The following is a 27713-nucleotide window of genomic DNA, read 5'->3' as shown; positions in this document are numbered from 1 at the left end:
ACTAAATAGCACTGGTCCCAGTACTGACCTGTGAGGAACACTGCTTGTCACAACTCTTCGCGGGCAGCCATCCAGCCAGTTCCTTCTCCACTGAGTGGAACATCTGTCGAAGCCATGTATTTCCCATTTAGAGACTAGGATGTTGTGTGGGACAGCATCAGATACTTTGCACAAGTTGAGGTAGATTATGTCAGTTGTTCTTCCCATATCCACCAATGCTGTAACCCCATTGTAGAAGGCCACCAATTTTTTTCAGGTGTGATTTGCCCTTGGTGAAGCCACACTGGCTGTCACCAATCAAGGAACCACCTTATTTTTCATGTGCCTTAGTGTAGTTTCCAGGGGGATCTGCTCCATGATTTTGTTGGGCACAGAGGTGAGACTAACTGGCCTGTAGTCCCCCAGGTATTGCTTTTTTCCCTTTATAAAAATGGGGGTTATGTTTCCCCTTTTCCAATCAGTGAGAACTTAACTGAACTGCCACAACTTCTCAACTATGATGGATAGTGGCTTTGCAGCTTCAGCTGCCAGTTCCCTCAGGACATATGGATGCATCACAGGTGATTGAAACCTCAGTCTTCCTCTTTCCTTCCCTTCTCAGTGATTGTCCCTGCAGTCACTTGAATGTATTAGTTACTTTCTTGTTTGAAGCAAAGCTCCATCAGACAGTTGAAGGTTTGCAGTTGCTTGTGGCAACTGCAGTCCAGTCTGAGCATCTGGTGGCCTGCAGTGCCTTGAACGTTGTTTAGAATTGGTGAAGTAGATGCTGTTTCCCCAAATTTGTTTGAAGAACTTAGTGAGGAACTTCATACACTTAGATAATTTCTAACACGTTAGTAGTATTAAGCTTACTCACAAGTTAAAGCATTGCAAGGAATAACGGCACAGCCACATTTTGTACAATCAGCATGCCACTCTGTAGATAATTGGCCTGGAAATCAAGAGGAGTTGTTTCATTTCCACGTGCAGCTTGATGTACTTTAAAAGCACATCTCCAGCCTCCTGGAAGAGTGCACTGCCCAGTTGAAAATGGGTATAAGTCTATACAACTAGTTCTTGCAAAGAGTCATGGTTCCTACTGGAACTGTGTTGCTGACCAAGAAGATTCTGTTAACTTTTTGAAGGAAGAAATTACTTATTTTTACTTAAAGTGACTCCTGAGAGGGAGGGTAAGAGGGCTGGAAAAGGGAGTGTGTGCTATTTGTGTATGGTAGTTTAGTAAAGAAGGCATGGGTTTCAGGATTGAATTTTTTGTACCTCTGTCCATGTACTTGGTCACTAGTCTAAAAGAATTTTTAAAATGCAGTTTTAATAATGTTGACAATGAAAATATCATTTTTTCTAGATGTAGACAAAAATACTGTGAAAAGTAGTACTAAGTCTACAAAAAGAAGCTCTACTGGTGAAGATGAAATTCCTAAGAAAAAATCAAAGAAGAACAAGAAACACAAAAGCAAGAAGAAGAAGAAAAAGAAGAAGAAAAGGAAGAAAGAGAAGAAGCATAAAAAGCAGCCAAAGGAGTCAAAGTTGAGTACACGTCATGGAGATCATGGAGATTTGCAGCCTGTTTCTCACTTGATGCCAGAGAAATCAAGCTCCAAATTGAGTGTACAGCATGGAGGATTTGGAGATACGGATCCGGCTGTCCACGTGCAGCCAGAAGAACTGTCCTTAAAAGCAAATGAGGAGCTTGATAGACAAGCTGCAGGACTTGTTTCTGATTTAAGAACTGATTCTCAGCAGTCTACAGAAAATCTTGGAAGTGAGAAGGGGACTTTGTGTGCAACAAATCCTCCACTTAATTTAGAAGGCAGCCAATCTGGTATCCAAGAAAATGCTAGTATAACTCAAACTGAAATTTGCACTAGAGAAGAACAAATTAAACAGTCTCATGAAACTATTTATCTTAGAGCTATTAATGTGAGTGAAAAGGGTGTTCTTGTTGATACTGGAAATGATACTTCATCTAGCATCCCGTCGGGAGTAACCAATAAATCTGAAATTCAGAAAGATTCAGCAGCAACTCTGCCTTCAGAGGTAATAGAAGCACTAAAAGGTTCAGAAGTTATTCTGAAATCTAAAGGCACTGGACAAGTACAAGCTTTGGATACAGCTTTTGAGTCTGAGACCACGGAGGTGTTGAAATATTCAGACACATCTCTACAATCTGTGGCACAGGGAGGAGCAAAAGTGTTAGAAGCGATTTCAGAATCTGTGACTTTGGCAAGTGATGTGACAACAATTCCTGAATCTGCAAATCAGGCAGATCTGAATACTGTGAAAGTAGCTCACGTGGCTGTGGCTGTAGAAGAAGTGAAAATTCCAGAAGCAACTGAAAAATGTCTGCATATGGGAAATGTGGAAAGATTGTTGGAATTAGGGGGTGTGAGCAGACCTTTGGAGACAACCCTGAAGTCCTCAATTACATCTGATAATTTGAGAGTAATGCAATGCAGCCCTGTGGAGAGTTCGAGTGTCTTGAAGGCAGATGTATCTCTGCAACGTCCTTTAGAAATCCCTGCAGCAACTGCTGTGACCCAAGTGGAAACAAAAAGTGCCAAAATACCGCTGGAACCAGGAGCTGTTACAAAAGTGAAGGATATTGAACCAGCTAGAAGCTCTGTGCACATGGAAGAAGCTCTTCAGCCGGTTGCTGTAGTGAAGGCAAAAACTTCGGAAACAATCATAGAACCTCTGGGTGTTAAAGCAACAGATATCAAAGCAGCTCAAGAATGTCTGCAAGTTGAAGTAGTTAAAGGTGTGGAAGGTACCACTGATCCTGCAACAGTGCTGAATGCATCAGTCTTGACTGAAACAGGAAATGTGGATAGAACGCAGCAATCTGCAGTTTCAGCAGAATCGAAAGATGTGAATGTGGTTGCAGAGGCAAAAGATTTAAGAGCAACTTTACAGCCTGTTGCAGTTGGGCAGACCTTTCCTCAAACAACTTCAGGCATTCAGATGGTGGAGAGTTTTAAAGGTCCACGAGCAACTGTGGAAGTTGCAGCACTAACAGGAATAAAAGATCGAGAAACAAGTCAGGCTACTCTGCAACTGGAAAATACTAATGCTTCCCAAATTTCAGAATCTACTCTCAAGCCTGTAGCTGTAATAGAGGCAAAAGATTCAGAAGGTACTTCATTACTGAGACAACCAGAGGAGCGTGAATCAAATGTGAGAGGTTTGGAAGTGACTCCGCTGTCTTGGCAGAAAGATAGGAAAGGTCCAGGTTCATCAGTGGTGTCAGAAAGTTCAGAAATAAATCTAGATAGCATGGCAGGAATAGAAGCAGGCTCAGGTGCTCGTCTCCTAGCTATGCAAGCCAGATATGTAAGACTGGTGAAGAATTTAGAAACAACTGTGAGACCCGTAGCAGAGACAGAAAGGAAAGCTTCAGAAGCAGGCCTTGGTAGAGCTAGGGCAGAGATGAAGACTACGTCATCACACCTGCACGTGAAAGGTGTGAGAGGTTTAGGAGATCCAGCGTCTGTAGGTATGGCAAATATACAAGCTTTGGAAGCAGTCTTGCAGCCTGGAACCCTTGCAGTTGCAAAGGGCTTTGGAGAAAATGTGCTTTCTGAAGCCAGAACAGGTGACAAAGTCTTGGAAGCAAGTCCAGGAGTTTATACCTTAGAAGAAAGGTCAGAAAGGACTCCTGAATCTGTGGTTGCACATGCAAGTATAGCACCAGTTAGAGAGTTTGAGGCATTAGGAGGAATGATGCATTTGAAAACCACAACAGAGAGAGAACCAAAACATGCTGAAACAGGTGCAGAACCTCTTGGGGCAAGCACAACAAAGAAATCCATTGTTTCACAGTCTCAGGTCATGACACATACAAGAACTTCACAAACTGAGGTTGTAGGGGACATAAGGGATTCTGAACTAGCTACCAGTTCTGCCAGTGTAGAGGTGAAAGGTTTAGACAACTCTTCGGAAGTTGAGGCAGTTTCAGAGGTAAAAGATGTGGAAGCACAATTGAAAACTTCACCCTTATACATGAAAAATTTGGAAATGCCTGAAACAAGGACACTAATGCAAGGGTTGGAAAGAACATTGGCATCTGAGGTGGTTAGAGAGATCAGGCACTCTGAAGTTGCTCCAGAATATCCAAACAAAGCAGAGGTGAGGAGCCAAGAGGCAGTGCTAGAACCTGTGCAAACAGTAATGGTACAAACTTCAGAACTGACTTCAAAATCTGCACAGGAACAAATAGTAGGTCATTCAGAAACAGTATTAGAGTCTTTCTCTGGAGTGGAAGAAAAAACAATGACATCAGAAATAATGACAGAAGGGAGAAACTTGAAAGGAACTCTGGAATCCAATATTTTGACAGATGTGAGAACTCAGGGACCTACTGCAGAATATGCAATTGCAACAAGGAGGGAAAGCACACCAAAAAATGAGCCTTCACTCATCGATTTAAAAGATTTGTCTGCAACAGTAGAGGTGAAAAGTTCTGAAACAGTTGAAGAGACTGAGGTACACATGGATATCCAAGGTTTGGAAACTTCTCAAGAGTCTGGAGATGTGGGAGTGATGAATGTTTTAGGTTATGCTTCAGAAGCTGTTCCAGAAGCTTTGCACACTGAAAAGCAAGAACATTTGCAAGCAGTTCTAGAAGCAAAACCTGCTGCAGAATGGAAGACTGCAGAAGCCGCTCCAGAAATATTGAATAGTGCTGAAATTGAAACTTCTGATGCAGTTCCCAAACCAGGGGATGTGAAAGATCCAGAAACAATGCTGGAACGTGAAGTGGCAGCAGAAGTACAGTATGCAGAAGGGGTGCAGAGTCAACAAATGGAGGACATGAGAGTTCTTGGTCAAGCTCAGGAATGCAAGATAGTGGTTGAGAAAGATGCAGAGCAAATTTCAGCATCTGAGTCTTTAATAACAGAAACAGTTTTTAGTTCTTCACATGCAGCAGATGGAAAAGATTCAGCAGGGACTGAACAATTGGAAGCAGCTCCAGCTCATGTGACAGAAACGAAAGATTTGGAAACAGCGCCTTGTCCTGAGACTGTAGAGCTGAAAGATGCAGAAGCAGCTGTGGGTTTGGAGGCAGAGACAAAAGATTTGGAAGCAGCTTTAGCACCTGGGACTGTTACAGGAGTTCCTGTGCTTGCAGCAGAGACAAGCCAGTCTGAAGTCATTCCAGAGGCTGAGGCTGTCAAAGAAGCAACTCCAGAAGAGGAGTCAGAGAAAAGAGATTCAGAAACATCTGATGTGCAACCTGATGTGGCGGCACGAATGAAGGAGACTCTGATGAGACTTGAGAAGGTTATTGAAAAAAGCAGCCATAGAAGCAGTGATAAAAAACATGATGCAAAGAAACAAAAAAGGAGCCGCTCCAAGTCTCAGTCCAGGTCTAGGAAGCGGAAGAAAAAATCACGGTCGCGTTCTACTTCCAGGCGTTTGACCTCTAAAAGAGCACGTTCTAGGAGCAGAAACTATTCAGATTCCAGAAAAAAGCATTCCAAATCTAGATCCCCATCTGTGGAGAAGAGAGAGAGAAGAGTGTCTTCACGGAGGTCCAGACGCAGACGTTCCAGGTCATCTGATCATTACAGGTCTAAATCCAGATCAGCAGAAAAGAGAGGGAGCCGATTGTCCTCTGGGAGATCCAGACGCAGACGTTCCAGGTCATCTGACCGCTACAGGTCTAAATCCAGATCAGTGGAAAAGCGACTGTCTTCCCGAAGGTCCAGACGTAGACGTTCCAGGTCTTCTGACCGCTACAGATCTAAGTCAAGGTCGGTGGAAATTCGACTGTCCTCTAGAAGATCTGGACGCAGACATTCCAGGTCTTCTGACCGTTACAGATCTAAGTCCAGGTCACTGGAAAAGCGACTGTCCTCTAGAAGGTCTGGGCGCAGACGTTCCAGGTCCTCTGACCGCTACAGGTCTAAGTCCAGGTCAGTGGAAAAGCGACTGTCCTCTCGAAGATCTGGTCGCAGACGTTCCAGGTCCTCTGACCGCTACAGGTCTAAGTCCAGGTCAGTGGAAAAGCGACTGTCCTCTCGAAGATCTGGTCGCAGACGTTCCAGGTCATCTGACTGCTACAGGTCTAAATCACGATCAGTGGAAAAGAGGGGGAGCAGGTTGTCTCCCTGGAGATCCCGCCGCAGACGTTCCAGGTCCTCTGACCATTCTAAATCTAGATCCAGGTCTTCAGAAAAGAGAGGGGGCAAAGAATACTCGTGGAGGTTCCGGCACAGAGGGTCTGGTTCCTCTGATCGTTCAAAATCTAGGTCAAGATCTCTTGAGAAAAGAGGTCGGAAGACATCTCTGCGGAGGTCTAAACGTCAGCGCTCGAAGTCCTCTGACCGTTACAAGTCTAGATCCAGATCAGTAGAAAAAAGAGATCGAAAGCAATCATCACGGAAGTCTAAACGTCAACGCTCAAAGTCGTCTGACCGTTACAAGTCTAGATCCAAATCAGTGGAAAAAAAGAAGGAGTCCTCACGAAAATCTAAGCGCCGCCGCTCAAAGTCTTCTGAACGTTACAAGTCTAGATCTAGGTCTGTTGAAAAAAAGCGTAAGGAATCTTCAAAAAAATCCAAACGGAAACGGTCCAAGTCCTCTGATAGTGTTAAGTCAAGGTCCAAATCTATAGAAAAAAAAGAGAGTAAGTTATCTTCAGTAAAGTGCAGTAGCAAGCATGTGGAGTCTTCTGAACCTCAGGAGTCAACCATATGTCTTGAAAAAGATGTTCCTGAACCATCTTCTGCAAGTGAAGGCAGCTCCTCCAAATCCTCTAATGGTCCCATGTCAGTAGCTTTGCCTGTTGAAACAGTAAATGGTCCGGAGCTTCCGCCAGCATCTGAAAGTGGATTTTCCAAAACTTTTGATGGTCTTGAGAAAAGCTCCTCATCTGAACAAACAATGGGTCTGCAGCCTTCTGTGATGTCTGAACTTGATAGCTCTAAGACCTCAGATGACCAGGAATTGAGATCCATGCCTGTGGAAAAAACACAGGTTTCAGAGCTCTCTCTGACATCTGAAAATGGATCGTCTGAAAAAGCAATGGCTCTGGAGTCTTCATCATTGCCTGAACTTGCGTATTCCACACCCAAGTCAAGATCCTCATCTGTTGAAAAAGGAGGCGATCCAGAAACTTCTTTGGTAACAGAATTTCAGCTCTCCGCTTCCCATGAAAATGAGTTGAGATCTCTCAAAGAAATAGAGGGCCCAGATCCTCTTCTGACATTTGAAAGGGGATGCTCTGTATCTTCTGATGATTACAAGACAACCTCCTTGTCCTCTGGAAAAGTAGAGGTTCAGGGATCTTTGCTGGTGCCTGACAATGTACCTTCTGACTTGTCTGATGGTCATGAATTGAGACATATGCCTGCTGAAAAAACAGAACTTCAGGAGTTTTTGCAAGTACGTGAAAGTGAACCTTCTAAGTTGACTGACAGTCTTGAGTCAAGGTCTTTTGAAACAGTAGAGACTCAAAAATCATCTCCAGTGCTTGAAGTTACATGCTCTGCATTCCCTAATGTGTGTGAGTCAGCCTCCTTGCCTGTTGAAGAGGGCCAGGTGCAGGAGCCTTCTCTGATTTCTGCCAGTGAATGCTTCAAGTCTCCTGTTGGACATGAGTCAGGATCCAGCTTTGCTGGACAAATAGAGGAGCCTCTGTTGATGTCTGAAAGTGGCTCCTTTAAGTCACCTGATGGAAACGAACACAGATCTTTATCTGTTGAAACGGCAAAAGCTCCAGATGGTTCCCTGACATCCGTGTGTGGTCCTGTTGAGATCTCAGATGACCTGAATTCACTGTCAGCTTTTGAAAAAACGCAGGAAGTTGTATTGACAACTGTAGGCCAGAGCCACAAGTCTTCTGAAGTTCATGAGTCCAGATTGTCCGTTGAAAAAGATTTAGATGGTCCAGCGCACTCACAAGAAATTGATGGCTCTGAATCTTCTGAAGTTCATGAATTGAGATACCTGCCTGCTGGAAAAATAGAAGGTGCGGGATCTTTCTTGATGTCCAAAAGTGGAATTTCTGTGTGCCATGATGGCCATAAATCAAAACACAATTACTTGGAGAAGACAGAAGGTGCAGAACTGTCATTGGCATCTGAGCTTAGGTGTTCCGTCTTCCCTGAAGGGTATGAATTGACATCCACTGCAGTTGAAAAAATTGAAATACAGAAGCCTCTCCCACTGCAAAGTGAGTTCTCCAAGTCTGCTGATATTTGTGAACCAGTGAGTGCACCTACTGAAAAACCACAGGCCCCAGTGACTTCTCTGACATCTGAAGGTGGACTTCTTGTCTTGTCTGATAGTAATGAATTGAGACCTATCCCTGCTGAAGAAGTAGAGGTGCGAAAATCATCTTTGCCCTCTGAACTGAAATGCATTGCATCCCCTGATGGCCACAAGTTGAGATCTGCCTATGAGGAAGAAATACAGGTGCAGGAGCCATCTCTGATACTGGAAAGCAGATGTTCTGTTTCTTCTGATGATCATGAGCTGACATCCACTCCTTTTCAAAAAGCTGAGGTAGAGGATCCTTCTCAAATATCTGAAAACGAATACACAATAGCGCTTGATGGCCCGGAGTTGACATCAACTCCTGCTGATAAAACAGAGATGCGGCAACTTTATCGGATGTCTGAAGAAACATGTTCGTTGTCCATTGAGAACCAGGAGTTGCGGTCACTCCCTGTTGAAAAGGTAGAAATGCAAGAGCTTGTTCTGATGTCTAAAAATGAATATGAGTTGAGATCTAGCTCTCCTGAAAAGGTAGAGGTACAGGAGGCTTCTGTAGTACCTGGCAATGAATATGCTGTGTCTTCTGAAAGTCACGAATTGCCACCTTCCTGTGCCGAAAAAACAGAGGTACAGGAGTGTTCTCTGCTGTCTGAAAATGAGTATGCTGTATCTCCTGAGGGCCAGGAGATGACGGCTAGCCCAGCTGAAAAAGGGGTGCAGGAGCCTTCTCTTATATCTGACAGTGAATATACCGTCTTCCCCGAAGGCCAAGGATTACGGTCTACCATTGCTGAAAAAACAGTCGTGCAGGAGCCTTCACTAATATCAGACAGTCAATATGCTGCATACCCTGAAGGTCAGGAGTTGCTCTCTGCTGTTACTGAGAAAACAGAGGTGCAGGAGCGTTCTGTGCTGTCTGAAAATGAATACGCTGTATCCCCGGAGGGCCGTGATTTGAGATCCAGTCCTCTTGAAGAAACGGAACATTCTGAAACGTCTGAAAGCGAAAGTTCAACGTCCACTGATAGCCAGGAGTTGCAGTCTACTGTTGTTGGAAAAACAGAGGTGCAGGAGCTGTCTTTGTCTGAAGGTGAATGTACCATGTCCCCTGAAAGTCAGGAGCTGCAGTCTAGCCCTGCTGAAAAGGTAGAGGCTAGGGAGCCTTCTCTGACATCTGAAAATGAACGTGCTCTGTCTCCTGAGGAGTATGAATCAAGATTGACTCATGCAGAGAAAACAGAGGATATGGATTCTTCTTTGATACCTGAAAATGACCATGTTATGTCTTTTGAGAGCCAGGAGGTAAGATTCACCACTGTCCAAAAAGCAGATGAGCAAGAGCTTTCTCCAACACCTGAAAACGAACATGCAGCATCCCCTGATGGCCAGGAGTTGAGAAAGGTTGGCAGTCTTGAACCCTTGGCACTAAATGATAAAGCTTCCATGTCCCCGGATGACGGTGACTTGAAATCTACTCCTGTTGAAAAAATGAATGATGCAATGCCTTCTTTAATTCCTGAAAGTGGGTGCTTCATGTCCCCTGATGGCTACAGAGTGAAATCTGGCCCTGGTGAAGAAACCGGAGATCTAGAGACCCCTTTGGTATCTGAACGTAGACATTCCACATCCTCGTATCAGGAAGGTCCTGAGCTGCAATCTCCCATGGAGGAAGAGGGTCTAGAGTCCTCTTTGACTTCTGAACACAGACGATCTGTGTCCCCTGAGGACCATGACCAGAAATCTACCATAGATGAAGAAATGGATGATGTGGAGCCCTCTTTGACATCTGAACGCAGGCGCTCCATGTCACCTGATGAACATGAGTCAAGATCTAGCATTGGTGAAGAAGGAGAGTATCTGGAGCAGCCTTTGACAACGGAACGTAGATGCTCTGTGTCTTCTGATGAGCATGAGTCAAGGTCTTCTGCTGGGGAAGAAGTAGAGGATGCAGAACCCTCCTTGACAGCTGAACGAAGAGACTCCATGTCCTCTGATGAGCATGAGTCAAGGTCTACTGCTGGTGAAGATGTAGAAGATGGGGAGACCTCTTTCACAGCTGAACGTAGACACTCCACGTCTTCTGATGACCGTGAGTCAAGGTCTACAACTGGTGAAGAAGCAGAGGATTTAGATTCTTCTTTGGCAGCTGAACATAGACGGTCTGTGTCTCCTGATGGACGTGAGTCAAGGTCAACTACTGGTGAAGAAGCAGAGGACCAGGAGCTGTCTTTGACAGCTGAACGTAGACACTCCACATCCTCAGATGAACATGAGTCGAGGTCTACCACTGGTGAAGATGCGGAGGATATGGAACCGTTGGCAGCTGAACGAAGAGATTCCACATCATCAGATGAGCGTGAGTCAAGATCTACCACCGGTGAAGAAGCAGAGGATATGGAGCAGTCTTTGACAACTGAACACAGAGGTTCCACATCCCCTGATGGGCATGAATCGAGGTCTACCACTGGTGAAGAAGCAGATGATGTGGAACCCTCCTTGACAGCTGAACAAAGAGATTCTTCATCCTCAGATGAGCATGAGTCAGGGTCTTCCAGTGGTGAAGAGGGTGAGGATGCAGAGCCCTCTTTGGAAGACGAAGATAAACAGGATTCTATGCCTCTTGAGAGGTCGGAGGAACAGGACTCTTCCTTTATAGCTGAAAGTAGGCGTTCTGAGTCTTCTGAACGTGAAAAATCTAGATCCAAATCTGTTGATAAAGCATCTGACAAGGAGTCTCCACGAAGGTCTATAAGCAGACACTCAAAATCTCCTACTCACCAAAAAAGTCGATCCACATCTGTTGAAAAAGCAGCAGACGAGTCTTCACGGAGATCTAGACATAGACGTTCCAGTAGATCCATATCTGTTGAAAAAACAGCAGACAAAGAGTCTTCGCGGAGGTCAAGACACAGGCGCTCGAGGTCCGCTGCTCACCAAAGGAGTCGATCGACATCTGTTGAAAAAGCGACGGACAAAGAGTCTTCGCGGAGGTCTAGACGTAGACGCTCGAGGTCCACTGCTCACCAAAGGAGTCGATCCAAATCTATTGAAAAAGCAGCAGACAAAGAATCTTCACGGAGGTCCAGAAGCAGACGCTCCAGGTCTTCCCAACGCAGATCGCAGAGATATGATACAGAATCTCGTTCTAGACGGAATCGCTCCAGATCAGCAACACGGAGAAGAGCATCAAGATCAAAATCTAATCGTCGCTCTCGTTCTAGCTCATTGTCACGTTCAAGGCACAGAAGGAGGAGTAGGTCAAGGTCAGCATCAAGAAGGCGGCGTTCTTTATCAAGAGACAGGCGTAAGAGATCACAGAGAAATAGATCAAGATCTACTGACAGAAGAAGAAGGAGATCAGATTCAAGAGATCGTAGAATATCACTCAGATTACGGAGCAGGAGTCGAACACCTATTCGTCAAAGGCGATCAAGGTCAAGAGGAAGACGACGGAGCTCTAGTAGGTCACCAATTCGACTACGGCGATCCAGATCTTCAGGAAGAAGAAGATACAGCAGATCACCTGATCGTCGTAGGTCGAGGTCATCAGAGTTTTCAGTCAGGTCACCTAAACGTCTCACAGACTTGGGTAAGTGATGGTTTTATTTTCAGTAGTTCTATGGGTAGGTTATATTATTTTAACACATCTTTAGCATTCATAAGGAATTTCTTGGAAGTCGTTCTGTGTGTTACTTTTAGGCAGTGACTTCGAGTAGGAACATCTATGGTGGAGCTGAATCCATGCTTGCCATTTGGAAGAAAGCCTATTTACAGCAGGTTACGTTTTGGTTCTAGAGCTTTTATATAAAGCTACTCTGTTGCAGTTTTGAGGAATACTATTCATTCTAATTGTTAGTAGAGACCAAGTACTGTAAACTTAACAATTTCTAGTTTTCCTGAGAACAGATTGGGCATGAAAGGACATGTGAAAGTAAGCACCAGTTGGAGAGTTCTTAGCTGTGTTGTTAGCTGTAATGCTTGTTTATTTGTTGGCATTACTCTGTTTTTCCTCTTAGCCATGATAAGAACTTAATGAAAAGGGAGACTTGTTTCTGAACATGTTCACAGACCTGGCTGCTTAGAAAATAAAAAATGCTACTGAATCGTATCTTTTGTCTGTGACTAGAGAAAGAGAGGCCTTGAAGTTTCTTTAGGTAGTAAGTTACAAAAGAAGAAATGAGATTTTTGAGAGACAAGCTCTTGCACAGTGTGTGAGGAAGCCTCCTGTTGTGGACCTCAGGTTCTGATCCTTTTAGTCCTGTGTCATAACATTACGGAAGCCCCTCTACCAGAGTAGTATTTTTGTACAGAACATGAGAATAAATGAGCATCCCTGAATTGGCCTTCATGCTTTGATTACGCAACAAGTCTGTATCTATATACTTCTGTTGCTTAATTGCTTAAGTCATAAAGGAACATTGTCCTTTTAGGATTTTTGTAAAGCTGTATGCTTGCTTAGGGTGGTGCTAACTCATTTATTTGCAAACTGGCAGATCAAATAAGACATACCTTATTTTAATTCATTTTTTCTATGATAGGGCCCCATGAGTTTTTGTCCGTAAAGCAAAATACTGTTTCATTAACAGTTTTGTTTGTAATTGTATTTTATGTAAGTGCACATTTTGCCTACATTTTTCTGTTGGTTGTAAGTGGCTTTCAGGCTGTGTACTGGGGGACTTGAGGGGACTTCTTCAAGACCTTTGAAAGCTTTTCAGAGATAGCTAAGAAGTAGAGTATGGAATTTAGGGTGTCTAGAAGTAACCCAGTATTTCCAAAACAAGAATGAATCAGTGAAGTAAAATAAGCATCAGAACTTCTGGGCTTTGGAAGATTTTGAGTGCTATAATTTGGACTTCTGTGCTTTGTGCTGAAGTTGGAATTTTGCTTGGCTGTTGGGTAGAGCAAATTTGAAGAAGTCTAGAGCAACTAAGTACAATTTTAGCTATTTTCACAGGATATAAAAATGCACAGTGTGGGTAAAAATCTTGTGTTTTCTCTTTGTAATCAGTTTAGTCTGCTAGAAATGCTTATTTATTACTAAAACAGTAATTTGTAAAAATAATAATTTTTCTCTAAATTTTATTTTTTTTTTTTAGACAAGGCTCAGCTACTTGAAATAGCCAAAGCTAATGCAGCTGCCATGTGTGCTAAGTCTGGTGTTCCCTTACCGCCAAGCCTGATGCCTCTGTTATCTCAAAAGAAAGATGACAAAGCTAATCAGAAGTCATCAAGAGATACGCTAAAAGAGCTCACTGAGGTAAGAGAGATCAACGGTATCAAACCTGAGGATGAGCAAATGGGGATTTTATGACTTCAAGGAGAGCTGTGTTTGGTTTGTGTGTAAGCAGTCTTGTGATTTGAAGCCTTACTCTCTACAAAAGTGTTTAAGTCTTGAAAACAGGCTATTTAATTCCGTGGAAATGCATGAAATCTAGTTCTTGTGCTTTTTTTTTTTTTGTCTTGATACTGTTATAATTTTCTACAAATTGATAGTTCACCTTGCAGTCCTCTTAAGAAAAGCTTTCACTTCTAGTTTTTGCTTATGTGTTGTTAGTTATTTATGTTATTTCTTAGTGAATTTCACATTGTCAAATGTTATTGCTGGATTAAAAATCTATTGCCCGCTTCACATAGTTCTGTATGCACTTTAGTATAGTTTTAGAGATTTATCGTTGCAGTTCTATCCTGTTGCACTCCAAGTCTACAAATGGGATGGTTTTGTTCTGATTGTGGGGAAAAACTTGATACTTATCCTTTTACTATAATTCTTTCACTATAGTAATGCCACCTAGTTAAATTTGTTAATTTCTACCTATGTTTTTTTTTCCCGGAAACTGAAGAAAATTTGGGGAAAAAAAGTACTGCCTTTTTTTTTTTTTTTTTTTTTTTAATTGTCTAATCAATGTGACAGTTCTGAAATATCTGTTTATGGAAAGAACATCTGAAATTAGGCAAGGTCAAATTGCTGAAAAGTAATCTCTTAGTTGTGTGTGGGTTGATGGAAACAGAAGTACTTGTTAGTAAAGAAGTTGAGATTGTACAGATACGCTGTGCAGACACATTAAGTGGTTGTTCATGTAACCTGACCAAGATCCAGTGTAGCTGGTGCTAATCTGGAAGCCCAAAACCTGCCCCTTCCTTCCCCTTTCCAACTGTGGCAGTCTGGTGAACTACGTTCCTGTTCTATTGAATCAGAGTTGGCTGCAGAAGCAGTCCAGGCCTGCATGACATGGTAGTGTGTCCAAGTGGAGGACCCTTCCCAAGCCTGCTCAGCTTCTTGCCAAGCTAACTGCCTTGTCTTTCCTCTCCGCAATGTAATCTGCAAACCGTACACACTGTTTCTAATTAGTTAGGAGCCAGTTAATAACTATAGATAATATTTTTGGTTGATTAGCTTTCCAAGTAGTGCAGGCTTTTCCTGTTGCCTAAAGAATGTGCTTCAGTTGTTGTTGGGAGGCATCTTAGTGCAGAAGAGTTCAGGAATCTTATAAGGACTGATGAGAACAGAACCATCAATGCACCCTGCTTTTTAGAGATGGAGCTACCTATTTGCTTCTTAATGCCAGCAATCAGGTCATGAACAGATCTAACTTAAAATGACATGAATTTGAACTAGAATCAAATCAGATGATGGCTGGTATTATTTCCTCAAATATGATGTCTTCAAATGTCGTGTAAGTTTTATAACTACTTTTCATGAATGGGGACGTAATAGAAGCATGATACTAGACTATAATGTTCTCAAACGCATATTGTGCTGAATAAGTTAGTTGCTACTGGTAAACACTCAGTGTAGATAACCAGAATCTGTGTAGAGTTTTTCATAATAAAATTTTAGCCTCTCTAGAATGTCATTTTCCCCCCCAGAGGTTTGACTGCAGTATCCCCATTACACCTAGATGTTTTATATTCAACTCCTGTTGAATATGAATTGGGGATATCTTGCATGTCTGGCCAGTGTCAAAATATTGCAGAAGAAATCTGAGATGCCATTGCTTCTGACTGGGTCCCAGCACTACCAGTGGAATTTGGAATTAGAAATTATTCTTAGATTTTCCTGTGTAATAGTTTTCTGAGTTCTACTGAAATTCCTATCAGAGTGCAATATGCTAGTTATGTGGGATGTCAAACAACCAGTGAGTAGCTACTCTGGAATGTTGCAGCCTTAGACACACATTTTGCAACTAGCACTGTGTAGCAAGTTTTACAGTGTGCTGCTGAAATGTTACGTCTGTGAAATTATTTGCTGCATGAGTGTCTAGCACACCTAGGCAGGTGTTTGATAATATATGTAAAATGTCAAAAGTACAGATATTGATGACATTGCTAAAAGGTTTACTTATATTCTACCTCCTGCTTTGGAAAAGAAAAACATTGTTTTGTAAAAATGTTATTTTTGTATGTTTTGGTTGGAAGGTCTGGGTTTATTCAGAGCTCTCATATCTTCCCCCTCGCCCCTTTCTCTTTTTAAGAAATGCAAGAAGATTGCTCAAAGCACAGATGATGTGATAGTGAACAAACCCCATGTTTCTGATGAAGAGGAGGAAGAACGTCCTTTCTATAATCATCCTTTTAAGCTCAGTGAACCCAAACCTATTTTTTTCAATTTAAGTGTGAGTATTCCTTTAATTTTCAATATTTAAGTTGTGATTTATTTTTAAATAATGCCAGTAATTTTGCAGAAATATAACAGGGATTGATAATCGTGGTGAAATTGCATGGGGATGTTGTTTAAAGTACTCTTGCTACAATAAGAATCTTACCTGTAGTTATGAAATCGTGGTAGTTCCCATAATAGGATTGAAATGGCTTTTGAAATGGCTTTTTTTTTTCCTTAAGGTCTTTATAGTTTTTAAAGCTTAAATAACGTAAGGAGGATCAGTTTTACTTCACATTTTCATTGCAAAAATATGAATATGTATTTACAAACAGCATTGGAATTGGGAAGTGCTTTTGGAACAGCATTGTTTTTCTTTGAAAGACAAACAAAAAAAAGCCTAGCAAAATTCTCAAAGCATTTTGAGGTGTTTTAAATAAGATTATGCCATCAGCTTTGTGCAGACTGCAAATCTTGTATGTCTGCTTCTTTGGTAGATCTCAAGCGTTCCCTAAAGGAGAAAGAATTTCTGTTACTTTTGAGGTTAGTCAATAGAGAAGTAAATGGTGTATTAAGAATGAAGGTCGCTGATGTTGCTTGTTACCAAGAGGGTCTGAATGTTCCATTAAGTCCCCTCCTTGGGGTCTGCTTTTGACTCTGTCACAATTGGCACTTCCTAGGTATGAACAGGTTGGAAGGAATAAAATGAGGGAGCATTTCTTCAAATGCATCTGGGATTCATATGCTTTAAAGAATGGATTAGAATTAGTCTAGATTTTTTTTTAACAGTTTTATCTTTGGGGGTTTTTTTATGTCCTTGAAAGTATGCTCTGATGTTGTAGGGTATGAAGTACTATAAAAGTATTAATATGCCAAGTGAAAATATAAGTAGCATTTATATTTCTATGTACCAATATATATAACTTGTGGCAGACACAAAATGAGCAGTAATACATGTTTACATAAGATGTAAGGTAGAAACAGGTTTACAGTTTATATTGTACTGTTAGAAATTGGTACGACAGAACTCAAGAAACCTTGGGATTGTGTACAGGCTCCAAAGAGGAATGTTCTTTAGTGGTTATGGGCTGCTCTGCCTCTTTTCCAATATTTTGACACTTCTGGTATTATTCTTTTCATTCTTCCTGGATTCTAGTCTTACTACTGGTCCCATCTGTGTCCATTTGATAGCAGGAGTTTACTCAATATTGTCTGGACTCTGCTTGCCTCTTGAAAAAGGAACCTGTCAGAGGTTTCTGTGGTTTCTTAATGTATTAGCAATACTTTCTAAGGAAAACAAGCTTATAGACTTAGTTTACTTCAAGATTCATACTGCTATTAAAAATTTTTAAAAAGCAGAAAATGTTGAAAACTGCTTTCTCTGTGTATAGTAATGTAGAGCTTTTATCATCACGTGGATATCACAGCCAATGTTTTTTGCTGCCCAGGATTTTTATTTTGGAGCTTTCCGTTACAAAATGTGTATGTGGCAGATTATGATTATTCTCTTTATGATAGGGTGCGGGGAAAGCAGGGAGCTTAATTGCAGGAGTGAGGTTTTCTGTATTTTTGGCTGCTGAAGGTGATTTAAGCAAAATTAGCTTCTAGCTGTTTTGTCTTATACTCCAGTTTGTTGCTCACTTGTGTGTTTTTAGGGCTGTAGTAAAATGATTTGTTATAAAAGCTTTCAGTTTGATGTTGGTAAGAAGGATGACTGTTTTATGAAAAGTTAATATCAAGTGTATGCATTAAATTGTTTCTTAAAGACGTGGGTATTGTGTTTTCAAGTTTTAACTCTTTCTAATTTTGTTTCTTTAAGACTCCCAGCATAAAACCAGCACCACCACCACAACCAAAAAATCAGGTCAGCCTGTCAAAGGAATTTCCTGTATCATCTGGGTCTCAACATAGGAAAAAAGAAGCAGATAGTGTCTATGGAGAATGGGTTCCAGTTGAGAAAGGCAAAGAAGACAGCAAGGACGATGTTTTCCCCAAACCATCCATTGAGGTAAGGAAGGGAAGGAAAGCATATCATATAAGAAAACCAAAGCCATTACCTGGTCAGTCTGGTGCTAAATCGCAGTCTGTGAAAAAAAACAAAAAACCAAACAAACAGAAAACCAAACAAAAAACACTTAAGTAGGTAGTATCTAACACTTCAATAAGCTAATACCTGAACAGCTGTGGTCTTCAAATTTAGTTGCTCGCGTGTGCAATGATGAAAGCAACCTGTACCCATACTGTGCACTTTTGTCAACTAGTGACTTTGTTGTCTCGGTAGAATTTAAACTTTTGCTTGAAGATGAAAAGCAAGTTTCTTGTCCAGTTTCTTGAAAAGGTTAATAACCCTAAGTTGAGAATTTCATAATTATAAATTCAACAATAATTAAAATTGTCCTGTCAGTCTTAAAGCAATAACATTACATTGAAAGGCAATCCATTAAAAATAGATTTGAAAGTAGTTTCTAAAACTGCCGTTTCATCTGGATGTATCTAATAATTTTTTAGCTTTACAGTCACATTTTTTTGCATAGTTGTCTTCCACGTGGCCTTCCAAAGAAAAATCTAATTGTATGTGTAATTAAAAAAAGGCATGTTTTTCCCCTTGAAATGTCTTCAAAATGATATTTTATGGGGTCTTTGTAATTAAGTAAATTAAATATTTAAAACAGATGTAAATTCTTTCAAGTCGATGTTGACCTCATTCCATCTGAAGACTTGTCCTCACACTTTTTAAAGCAAATAAACGAAAAAGCCTTGGCATCAGTTTCTGATGAAACAATCTTTCCATTTGGTCCACTTTGTTTTTCAAAAACTTTATAGCGTTGTACAATTCAATTCCTGAATCACAGAAGGTATTTTCTTCTGTGTCTTCTACAGAACTAGAAGCACAGAGAATATAATTAATTCAACAGACATTTTCATGGGTGTACCTCAGAGTTTGAAGGTCAGGCATCCAGTTCATTGTTCCCTCAGTGCAGACGATAACTGCTGTTTGGTCTTTGTCATGAACCACTAATAGGACAAACATTCTGAAATGTTTGTGCAGAAATGTCATTCCCAGTTACTAGTGTATACATAAAAAGTCCGGAGCATAGAAACATTTTATTCCAACATTTGGCTGTATTTTTACCAGGTGGTAAAAAAGTCTTGTCCTTCAAATGGTTAATGATATGCTCATACTTCAGGCGAGCTTTGTTGATAGCTGCATCAGGTTGCCAATGATGCTCGGCTTGTGTCTTTGACAAATTGCGTTAGCTAAGCACTGATGGTTTCTGTATTGATTGTGTAGAAAAGGCCGTAAAAATTGATATTGGAGTAAATATATTAAACATAACTTTATTTCCTTACTGTCATGTGTATCTTTATAAATGCTTGTAACAATATTGTCTGTTTTTATATTTTGTAAATAAATATTTTTATTTGCACTTACCTTAACTTGGTTTGTGTTAAGGGTGATTTCAGGGGTCAGTAGCTGACAGCAGAACTTAAAATTCCCTTGGGTTTGGCAATCCTTAATTTTGAAATACAGGAATACTCTTGTAGTAACAGAATTCCTGCATGTTTCTTCGGGGTGTCTGAAAGGTAACAGAATGTTTTTCTGCTAATTTTTAAAAATACTTAGAAGGATTCTTTGTGGATGAAATTGCTTCCTTGGAGCAAATACGCCAGATAAACTCCCTTGTTGTTGGAGTAGGGTAGTGGGGGAGTGTACTTGGATCCTCAGGAAGTTTGACATATCATTTACCTCCCTTCATTGTTGCTGATTTTGAAATCTGATTGTGACGATTCTGATGCAAGTCTATATTTACATTAAAAAATATGTCATTGGTTTTATTGTTATGTTTTTATTCAAGTAACAGGTTTAGTTATGGGAAGAAGCAGTCTTGAAAAGGCCCTGCTAATATATTACAAATTGTTTCAATAAAACATTATTTTTTTAATATAGCTGTTTGTGGTAGCAGGAGATGGAGAGATGGAGAAAAAGTCTTGAGTATTCTGAAGTATCAGCATATCTAGAAGCCAGAGAAACCTATGAGAAAGAATCTATATTTGAAAGTCTGAAAGAATAGAGCTGAGGTGTTGTATTTTAGTTTGGAATATACACAGGTGACCGTTACACATAGAAGCCATTGTGATCTAAATATGTAGTAAATGCATTTGGTGTATCAGTGGACCTATGAAGTATGTCAAAAATGCCTGCTTTCTACTGTCACTCTTTTCTTTCTTGCTTCAATATTTGTTATTTGTGTCCATGGGGAAAATGTTACTAAGATTAAAAGTCAGGATTGGAAAGGCAGAGCTCTTGTGGAAAATAGCATGCTGAACTTGAAACTGTTTTACTTGCCTAAATAATAACAACTTTTCATACTTCAAGCAGAGATATTTTTTTTTCAAGATCCAAAGCTGCCATCGAGTGTGTTGACATAAAACAAAGCCATGATGGTCTCCAAAATGGTGACTGGCCATGTGGGGAAAGTGTGGGAATTCTAACTAACCAGGGTATCTACTAATAGGCCCCAGTCCGGTAAAGCACTAAAGTACACATATATGTTTAAGTATGTGAGTGGTCCCAATGTGGTTTCAGTGGACTGCTTGCATGCCTATGTGTATTGCTGGATTGAAGCTTTTGGTGAGTAGAATAACTTTTATTTCTCTCCTGAACGAGTTTCACAGACAAAACATTGAAGAATTATTTTAATTGTATAAGGGGAACTTATTAACATAAGAAAGTATATATTGTAAACAGGCATTCTTTTACATGCATGACTGTCATGCTAGGTGATTGTTAGAAAATCTTTTAATTCTTCTTGTGCCTTGTTCATGATTTGTGTTTTTGTCAGCTGGGGAAATAAATATTGAAGTCAGTTTCATAGACACATAGGACTTCTGGGATTTTAAGTCTGTCTTGGTCAGTGCCAGATGTTTCGGTAATGATCTTCCTAAGGGAAATTCTTCTTGTCCTAAACAATTTAAAAAAATCACCCATCTTAAAATAAGTTTTAATAGCCAGAGTACAAAAATAATACGCTGTTTTATGCAATCACAGACATGTGTGCCTGGCTCTTCCTGCTTTTTAATATTTACTAAATTCTTGACCTGGGCCATGTGTCAGGGATTTTGGGTATTTTTCTCTTCAGCAGGGTCAATTTTAAATTAGATTCAGTTTCTTCTGCTGGCCCTTTATTGTAGTGTAATGTATGAGAGGCTAAGATTATGAGATAATGACTAACAAAAGGTGCAAATCTTCTGTAGTACAAATTAAAAAATGAACATGCACCAAAACAAGAAAAAAACCCCCACCAAACAAAACACCCCAAAACCTAAAACCAAACCATCCAAACAAAAACCCCAACCAAAACTAAAAACAACAACAACAACAAAAACCCCAAAACCAAACAAAAAAAAACAACAAAACACCACACAGGGAAAAAAGTACCAAACATCAACCTGATTTATGTCTATATGTTACCTGCTGTTCCGATTATTGGATTTCCTCTGCGCTTCAAACAGTTCCAACCCTTTCAGTCCCCTTCATGTGCTCAGCTCCAAAGAAGTTTCACTTGTCTCTGAATACTCTTCTTTTTCGCCTTTCAAAATAGAATGATCCATAAAATGCCCATCATCTGAAGAACAAGGCACAAGTAATTTTACAAAAGAGGTGTATTCTAGCCATAATTTGTTACATTTTGGTATCCCCAAATATTTTGGGTTTCTCTCGATTTCTTTGCACATAGAGGTTTGCATTGAGCCTCTTCATTTGCTCCATAATTTTTACCCAAATAATTCTGATTACCATGTGTGAGATAGTTTCAAATTTGTTTTTCTTTAAATTTTATTTTAGTTCAGCAGCACAGATCTAAACAATACTTTCTAAACCCATCAATTTTATGAGCTACCAGCCTGGTTTTACTTTTATGCAAGTCTGTTTTACACTGAAGATTAAGATTTAAAACACTAAACCTCAAGTTCATGGAATCCATGTGATTCTTACTTTAATTTTTTAATACGTGAAACTTGAAGTTTGAATGTGACTTAATAGTAGGGCACTCATGTGAACAGCTCTGTTTGATGACTTTTAAAAAATTCATATTTACATTACATTTAATTCTGTTCGTTAGTAAGAGTCCACTGAACAATAATATGCTTCTCTCTTTAAGTAGTATACACCAGGACTTTTTGTCACCAAGATAGTTCTCTGAAAATAATTATCGTGATATTTTGTATGTACACGGTGTTAAACAAAATCTGAAGTTGAATATTTGTTTAGGAAAGCCCATATTGTATATACTTAACAAGTAGTCTGAGATTTTTTTCACATTGCCTATTTATATGTCAAACCAACTGTTCATTGTGTAAAACACTGCTGTAGTTTTTGTAGCATTTATTCTACAACAGCTTTTTCCAAATCAAGTGGATGTTATCGTGGTCTTATGTATTTTTAAAAATAATCCTTTTCTTCCTAGGGTGTGGACATAACTGCAGCTATGAATGATCGAGCGCTGGCTCAGAAAAGGCTTAATGAAAATGCATTTGATTTAGACGCCATGTGCATGTTGAATCGTGCACAGGAACAGGTACGTTGCAGTTTTTTATCAGCATTTTGATGAACTTTAAATGTTTACCCTTCACACCAGCTGATATTTCTTACATATTTACGTACAGGTTTTTAGAAGCCCAATTTATTGGCACACATTTAGAAATTCTGCCTTTATTTTGCATTTTGTAACACTGATTTTGAGGATAAGCAAACCATGAACCTGCTAGACTTTGAGCTCAGACGTCCAAAGATGCTTAGGTTTTTGGAGCATCTTCGTACAAATGAGTGTTCATGAACACAGCACTAAACGTAAGTGAGGAATCATGATGAAAATAGAGGAAAATTAGAGAATTGCAAAGGAAAAATGAACACATTTTTATTTTGGTGTTACAGTTGATTTTTATTTTGTAGATTGATGCCTGGGCTCAATCAAACTCCATACCTGGCCAATTCACAGGAAGTACTGGAGCACAGATTCTGTCCTCGGATGAGCTGACCAACAGTGGTCCCCAAGCATGGATTAGAAAGGTAGAAGTTATGCAGACATACTTATCTAACTATCACATTTTAAACAGCAGTGGAAGTATCAAAAAATGCAGAAAATGTGCCTTAAAAACCTATGGTAATGCATGTGTCAAATACAACAGGTTGAGTTAAAACGTTGTCTTTGATCAATTTAGATACTTGCTGCTGTGTCCATTTTGTTGTGCATTAAGGTGTTGCTCATGACATAGAGTACTTCAATAAGGTCTGCGTCTGGTATTTGAGTCAGATTGGTTCATATATACTGTTACCTTACACTGTAATGACTTTCATGATATTGATGTGGCTGCATTGGTAGGTCCATCACTACTTTTATGGGATTGGGACAGATCTGGCAAGGTTTGATCCTGATGTTATTGAAGTCAATGATGTTTTAGCATCATCTTCAGTGAACCAAGTCCCAAACTGCTCTTTTGTTTGACTTGGTTCTATCTGACTGCTACTTTGCCTCTTCTCTTTGTGTCACCAGCACTTTCTGGGAGCCAAAGATTTGGAGCATTAAACCTGAAGTTGCAGTTGGGTTAATAAGTTTAATGTCATCCTGCAGTGATAGTTACTTCTTACTGCAGAGTTATACTGGCTTTTTTGGGGGGTGCAATGCGTCATAGATACATGCGTTTTATAAGTTTAATAATTCATGCCTCATCTTTGAAAATAAATACTGAACTGGTTCTCTTTCAAGAAGTAGAACTGAGAAATTCAAGCAATATCCACCTTTCAGGCAGAAAGAATAACTCATTATGGTGGTCAGTCTTGGAAGTCACTTAGTTGAGTATATGCTGTATCTGCTTATCCTTTGAGAACACAGTGTTAAGACAACCTTCAACTGGTAGGTTAGATTTGAAGCTTAGGTAGAATTTTCCATAAAACTTGGTATAAACTGAACACAAAAATCTGGAATTACAACATCCTAAAACCAGAAATATTTTTGCCAAGATTCACTAACTTGTTTTTCCGCTTTATATGGTCAAGCAATACCAAGAGCCAGGCAACAAAGAGGTACAGGTTACTTGCTAGATGGGAATCTTTTGGCTCTTCTCAGTATTAATACAGAGCATAGATAATAAAGTCCTATTTCAGCAATTAGTAACTTTTGAGATTGTAACAAAATGTCAGCTTTGATTACACTTGTCCCCGGCAGAGGAATTTAGGAATATAAAGAACTCCTCAGCGATATATTGGTGAGAAAAGGAGAGCATTTCCACCACAAGGCTTGTGAAAGAGATCAGCAAGCCTAGGATGGCTCTAAGTTTCTGCACATCTTGAATGGATTCCCAGGGCAAGGGAAAAGGGAACATCTCTGATCATCTCTTTCCCAAGCCTCCTCATCCCATTGTCATTCCTCAAGGTTCTGTGGTGCTCTTCTGTGCCTTCCAGTAACAGGGCTGTCCGCTAACAAAAATCAAGTGGAGAAGACAAGTGCCTTCTTCCCTTGGTTTTCACTCTGTGACCTACTTGAAAAACCAATAAACCAAACAAAAACCCAACAAAATGCTTTATAGAGAGAAAATGAGAGGAGAGTCTGGTCTCTGGCTTGTGGACAAGACTGCTGTGAGTAGTAGAAGCATGTTTGACTCTTTTGTTGAATCTAGAAAGAGCGAGTCAGCAGCAGCACTTCTGTCCTTCCCATAGCTGCAAAAATGTAGTGGTTTGCAGTAGTGGGCGTCCTCCCTTGCAAGCATCATGTGGTTTGTTGGAAAGGAGGCTGCTACTGGAAACAAGAAGAGTTTTTGGGTGAAGAAGATGAGGATACAGTCCTCTTTCCTGCTCTGGCATTCCTCAGCCTGACTTCTTTTGCTCTTTCCAGGTTCCATATTTGCAAGCACATTGCCATCAACTCATGAGATGACAAGTAGCTATGGTCATGCGCCCTCTACAAAATATATTAGGGGCTGCACAAGACTCACCTTGGTTTTTGTTTTGGGAATGGTGGGTCCTGTGAAAGCCTTCATAAAACTTAGGTTTGAAGAACTTAATGTGGAGTTACATCTGTGGTTAGAGAATGATTTCACAGAAAAAAAGTGAAGTAGGGATAACAGGTTATGAATGCATGTTATCTTTCTCAGTGACATGAATGCAAACCAACCATGAAATGCAAAGTACGGGTTGTATTTTACTTAAGCTCTTGAAATTGTGTAACTTAGTTCCTGTTAATTATGCAGTGTAGCACTGGGAAGTCAGACTTGTACTCCTCTTATTGGCCTAAGGAAAATGCATTTTAATATTAAAAAACCCTAGTAGTTCTAAATTTTTCATCTGCTAGTAGGGCTGTGGAATTTCTGTGTGTTGTGTGTGGAAATTAATGCATGTTTCTGACTGAAGATGTGGTTTACTGAAGGCATTTTGGTTGGTAGATTGCTGTAAGTGATTGCTGTAAGAGGACTTGTGGATGTGCACCCTTCAGCAGAAACAGAGCCTATGTCAGATAGTTATTTGTGTATCATTAAACAAGGAATTACAACATCTGCAGAGTTTGTGCTTGTGGGAGATAATCTCAAAACCAGATAGATTGTAACAAAACAGAAGAGCGGTGTTAGGAGGGGAGAAAAAAATACGTGGGGAATTTGTTTGATAAGTGGTGTCTTCACTTTGCATTTCTTGGATTTGTGCTTTTTTTTTTGTACTGTAAAAATGACTCTGGAGAGGTAATATGTACTCAAACCAAAATGTGCCTGCAACTTCAATTTTATAGCAATAAAGTTTTGAGGGAATTAGCTACCGAAGTGGTTAATGCAGCATACTTGAATGATCGACATACCAAGTAGAAGTATAATTTGTTTTTCTAAGTAATGTTCTAATTCATTATGTTCATGCGTAAGGTTCTGAGCAGTATTCATAAATAATATGTTGTTAGGCTTCTTGTATCATTAAAACAGCTTTATGAACAATATTATCTTTTTAATTTGAAAAGTGGTTTCTGTTTCAGTTTATCATCATAGGTGTAATCAGTTTACAAATATGACTTGCTTCTTCTGGAGGTTGCTGCTCTTTTTTCCTTTTTCTTACAAATATATTATGTTGCTGAATAAGTGTTAAATTGGAAGAAGTGGTCAAATATTTTTTTCCAAGCAAATTCTGTTGAGGTCTACTTACTCAGACTTTCCCAGACTTACCACTTGTTTATCAGCATAATTCTAGAGCCTGAGCTTACTCTCAAAGCAAGGTTCCTGCAGTGTTTTACACGCATAGGTTAATGCTTGGGATCTGCTAAAGCATGAGATGCAGTTTTACTGTGGCCATTAGGATGCTCTGCTTTGTGTAGGAAGTTCTGAAAAGTTAAAGCATTTCTTTTCATTCTTCCACAGTCATAGCAGATGAATCAAACTCAGACTAGTGATGGAGGTGGAACTAAATTTTGTGATATTACTTGCACAAGGACTGCTGACCTTCTAACAGGACTGCTTACCACCATTATTGTATTCTTACTGCATTATATGACACAATGAGCTTTCCTTGGAAATGTCACATAGCAAGGCAACGCAACTACATGTTAGTTATATTGGACTGACTCCCTGTTCAGTCCTCAAGATATGGTGTGGGTGTTTGTTTGTTTTTCCAAGCCATCCTTGGCTTACTTTCTACTGATTCTATGCAAAAGCTGAGAATAGAAATCCTGACGCTGATTACGAGTGTAGTTTTTGTAAGGCATTTGATGGGATTCTTTAGAAAGATATTCTTCATTTTGTGCTGGGGAAAGAAGTTGCCTGCTGCCAAAAGTGCCCGTTTATTTAATGGAAAACTCAGCTACTTTGCAAAAGTTTTGCCAAAGACAGATGCTTGTTCCTAGTACTTGATACAGAGAAATTTTCTTTGGAGTTAGTCTAAAAGTGATCTTTAAGACAGCCCATTGTCCTATAGCTGAAACCGTCTACTGAGTACCTTTAAGACTTTGTTGTCCTTTGCTTAATAAATTATTGCACAAAAGAAATAAACCTTCCTTCTGACAGAACTTGTTTTTAGTGCCATGTTAGCATTGTGAGAAGGAATAAGTATTTTCAGAGAGCAGAAATTGATGATATATTTTAAGATCTCTCAAATAATTATGGCTTTTATATTTTGGATGTTGCAAGTATTGTTTTATAGATAGTTCAGCTCAATCTTGAACCTTTTCCCCAAGACAGTTGTTGCAGTTAAACAATGATGACTATCTGACCTGTGTTTCAGAAAAAATTTCCAATGTGTAATACCATATTTCAGAAGTGATTGTTTTGTTTTGTTTTGTTTGCTTGTTTAAGCCCTTAATTAGTTGTCCTAACATAGCTTTAAAAGAGGGATATTTTTAATTAAAATTACTTAAAAAAACCCTGCTTAAGTGATCAGATTTTACTCTATAGTCATCTTTTCAAAGAAGTGTTGACATGAGAATGTGGCTTATTAGTTGTCTCCATCTGCTGGCAGAATGGAAGTGTGCTTTACTTGGCTGACCTTTCATGGAATTCAGAGATCAAAAGACAAGAAAAATGATACTAAACTTTTATGCAGACTTACTCAAATTTGGATTAGTGAATGAAAAAGAACAATTGTTTTCTAAATAATTAGTTAATTTCAACAACAGTAACCAAATACTTAGGAAGCTGGGTGTTTATTGTATTGCATACTTTTCAATTTGATATCCTCCTTATGAGCCAGATCTGCACGGGTACACACCTGCTAAATAGTTTTGTGTGACTTGGCCTTTTGTGATTTTTAAAATTGAAAAGAAATGCATATATGGCTTGCCTGCTCTCATTAACGTTTCTACTATTTTTACATTTCAAATGTAATTACAAACACAGCACTAGTTTTTACCCGTACTCTACTAAATCATGGGCT

General features: G+C 39.8%; 1 protein-coding gene across 4 annotated transcripts in view; it reads left to right on the top strand.

Moving 5' to 3' along the window:
• SON (SON DNA and RNA binding protein) overlaps window positions 1–27713 on the top strand; it is a 42522-nt gene that overhangs the window by 4701 nt on the left and 10108 nt on the right. For all 4 annotated transcript variants that reach the window (XM_082043269.1, XM_082043270.1, XM_082043272.1 and 1 more), the window contains exons 3-8: window positions 1346–11809; window positions 13317–13477; window positions 15693–15833; window positions 17637–17825; window positions 22285–22395; window positions 22770–22886. In XM_082043269.1, the coding sequence (XP_081899395.1) occupies window positions 1346–11809; window positions 13317–13477; window positions 15693–15833; window positions 17637–17825; window positions 22285–22395; window positions 22770–22886 (11183 nt within the window). The remainder of the gene's footprint in view (window positions 1–1345; window positions 11810–13316; window positions 13478–15692; window positions 15834–17636; window positions 17826–22284; window positions 22396–22769; window positions 22887–27713) is intronic.

Source organism: Streptopelia decaocto (assembly GCF_964273445.1).
Source record: "Streptopelia decaocto genome assembly, chromosome: 1".
NCBI lineage: Eukaryota > Metazoa > Chordata > Aves > Columbiformes > Columbidae > Streptopelia > Streptopelia decaocto.
This window is presented reverse-complemented; position numbering and strand designations above follow the sequence as displayed.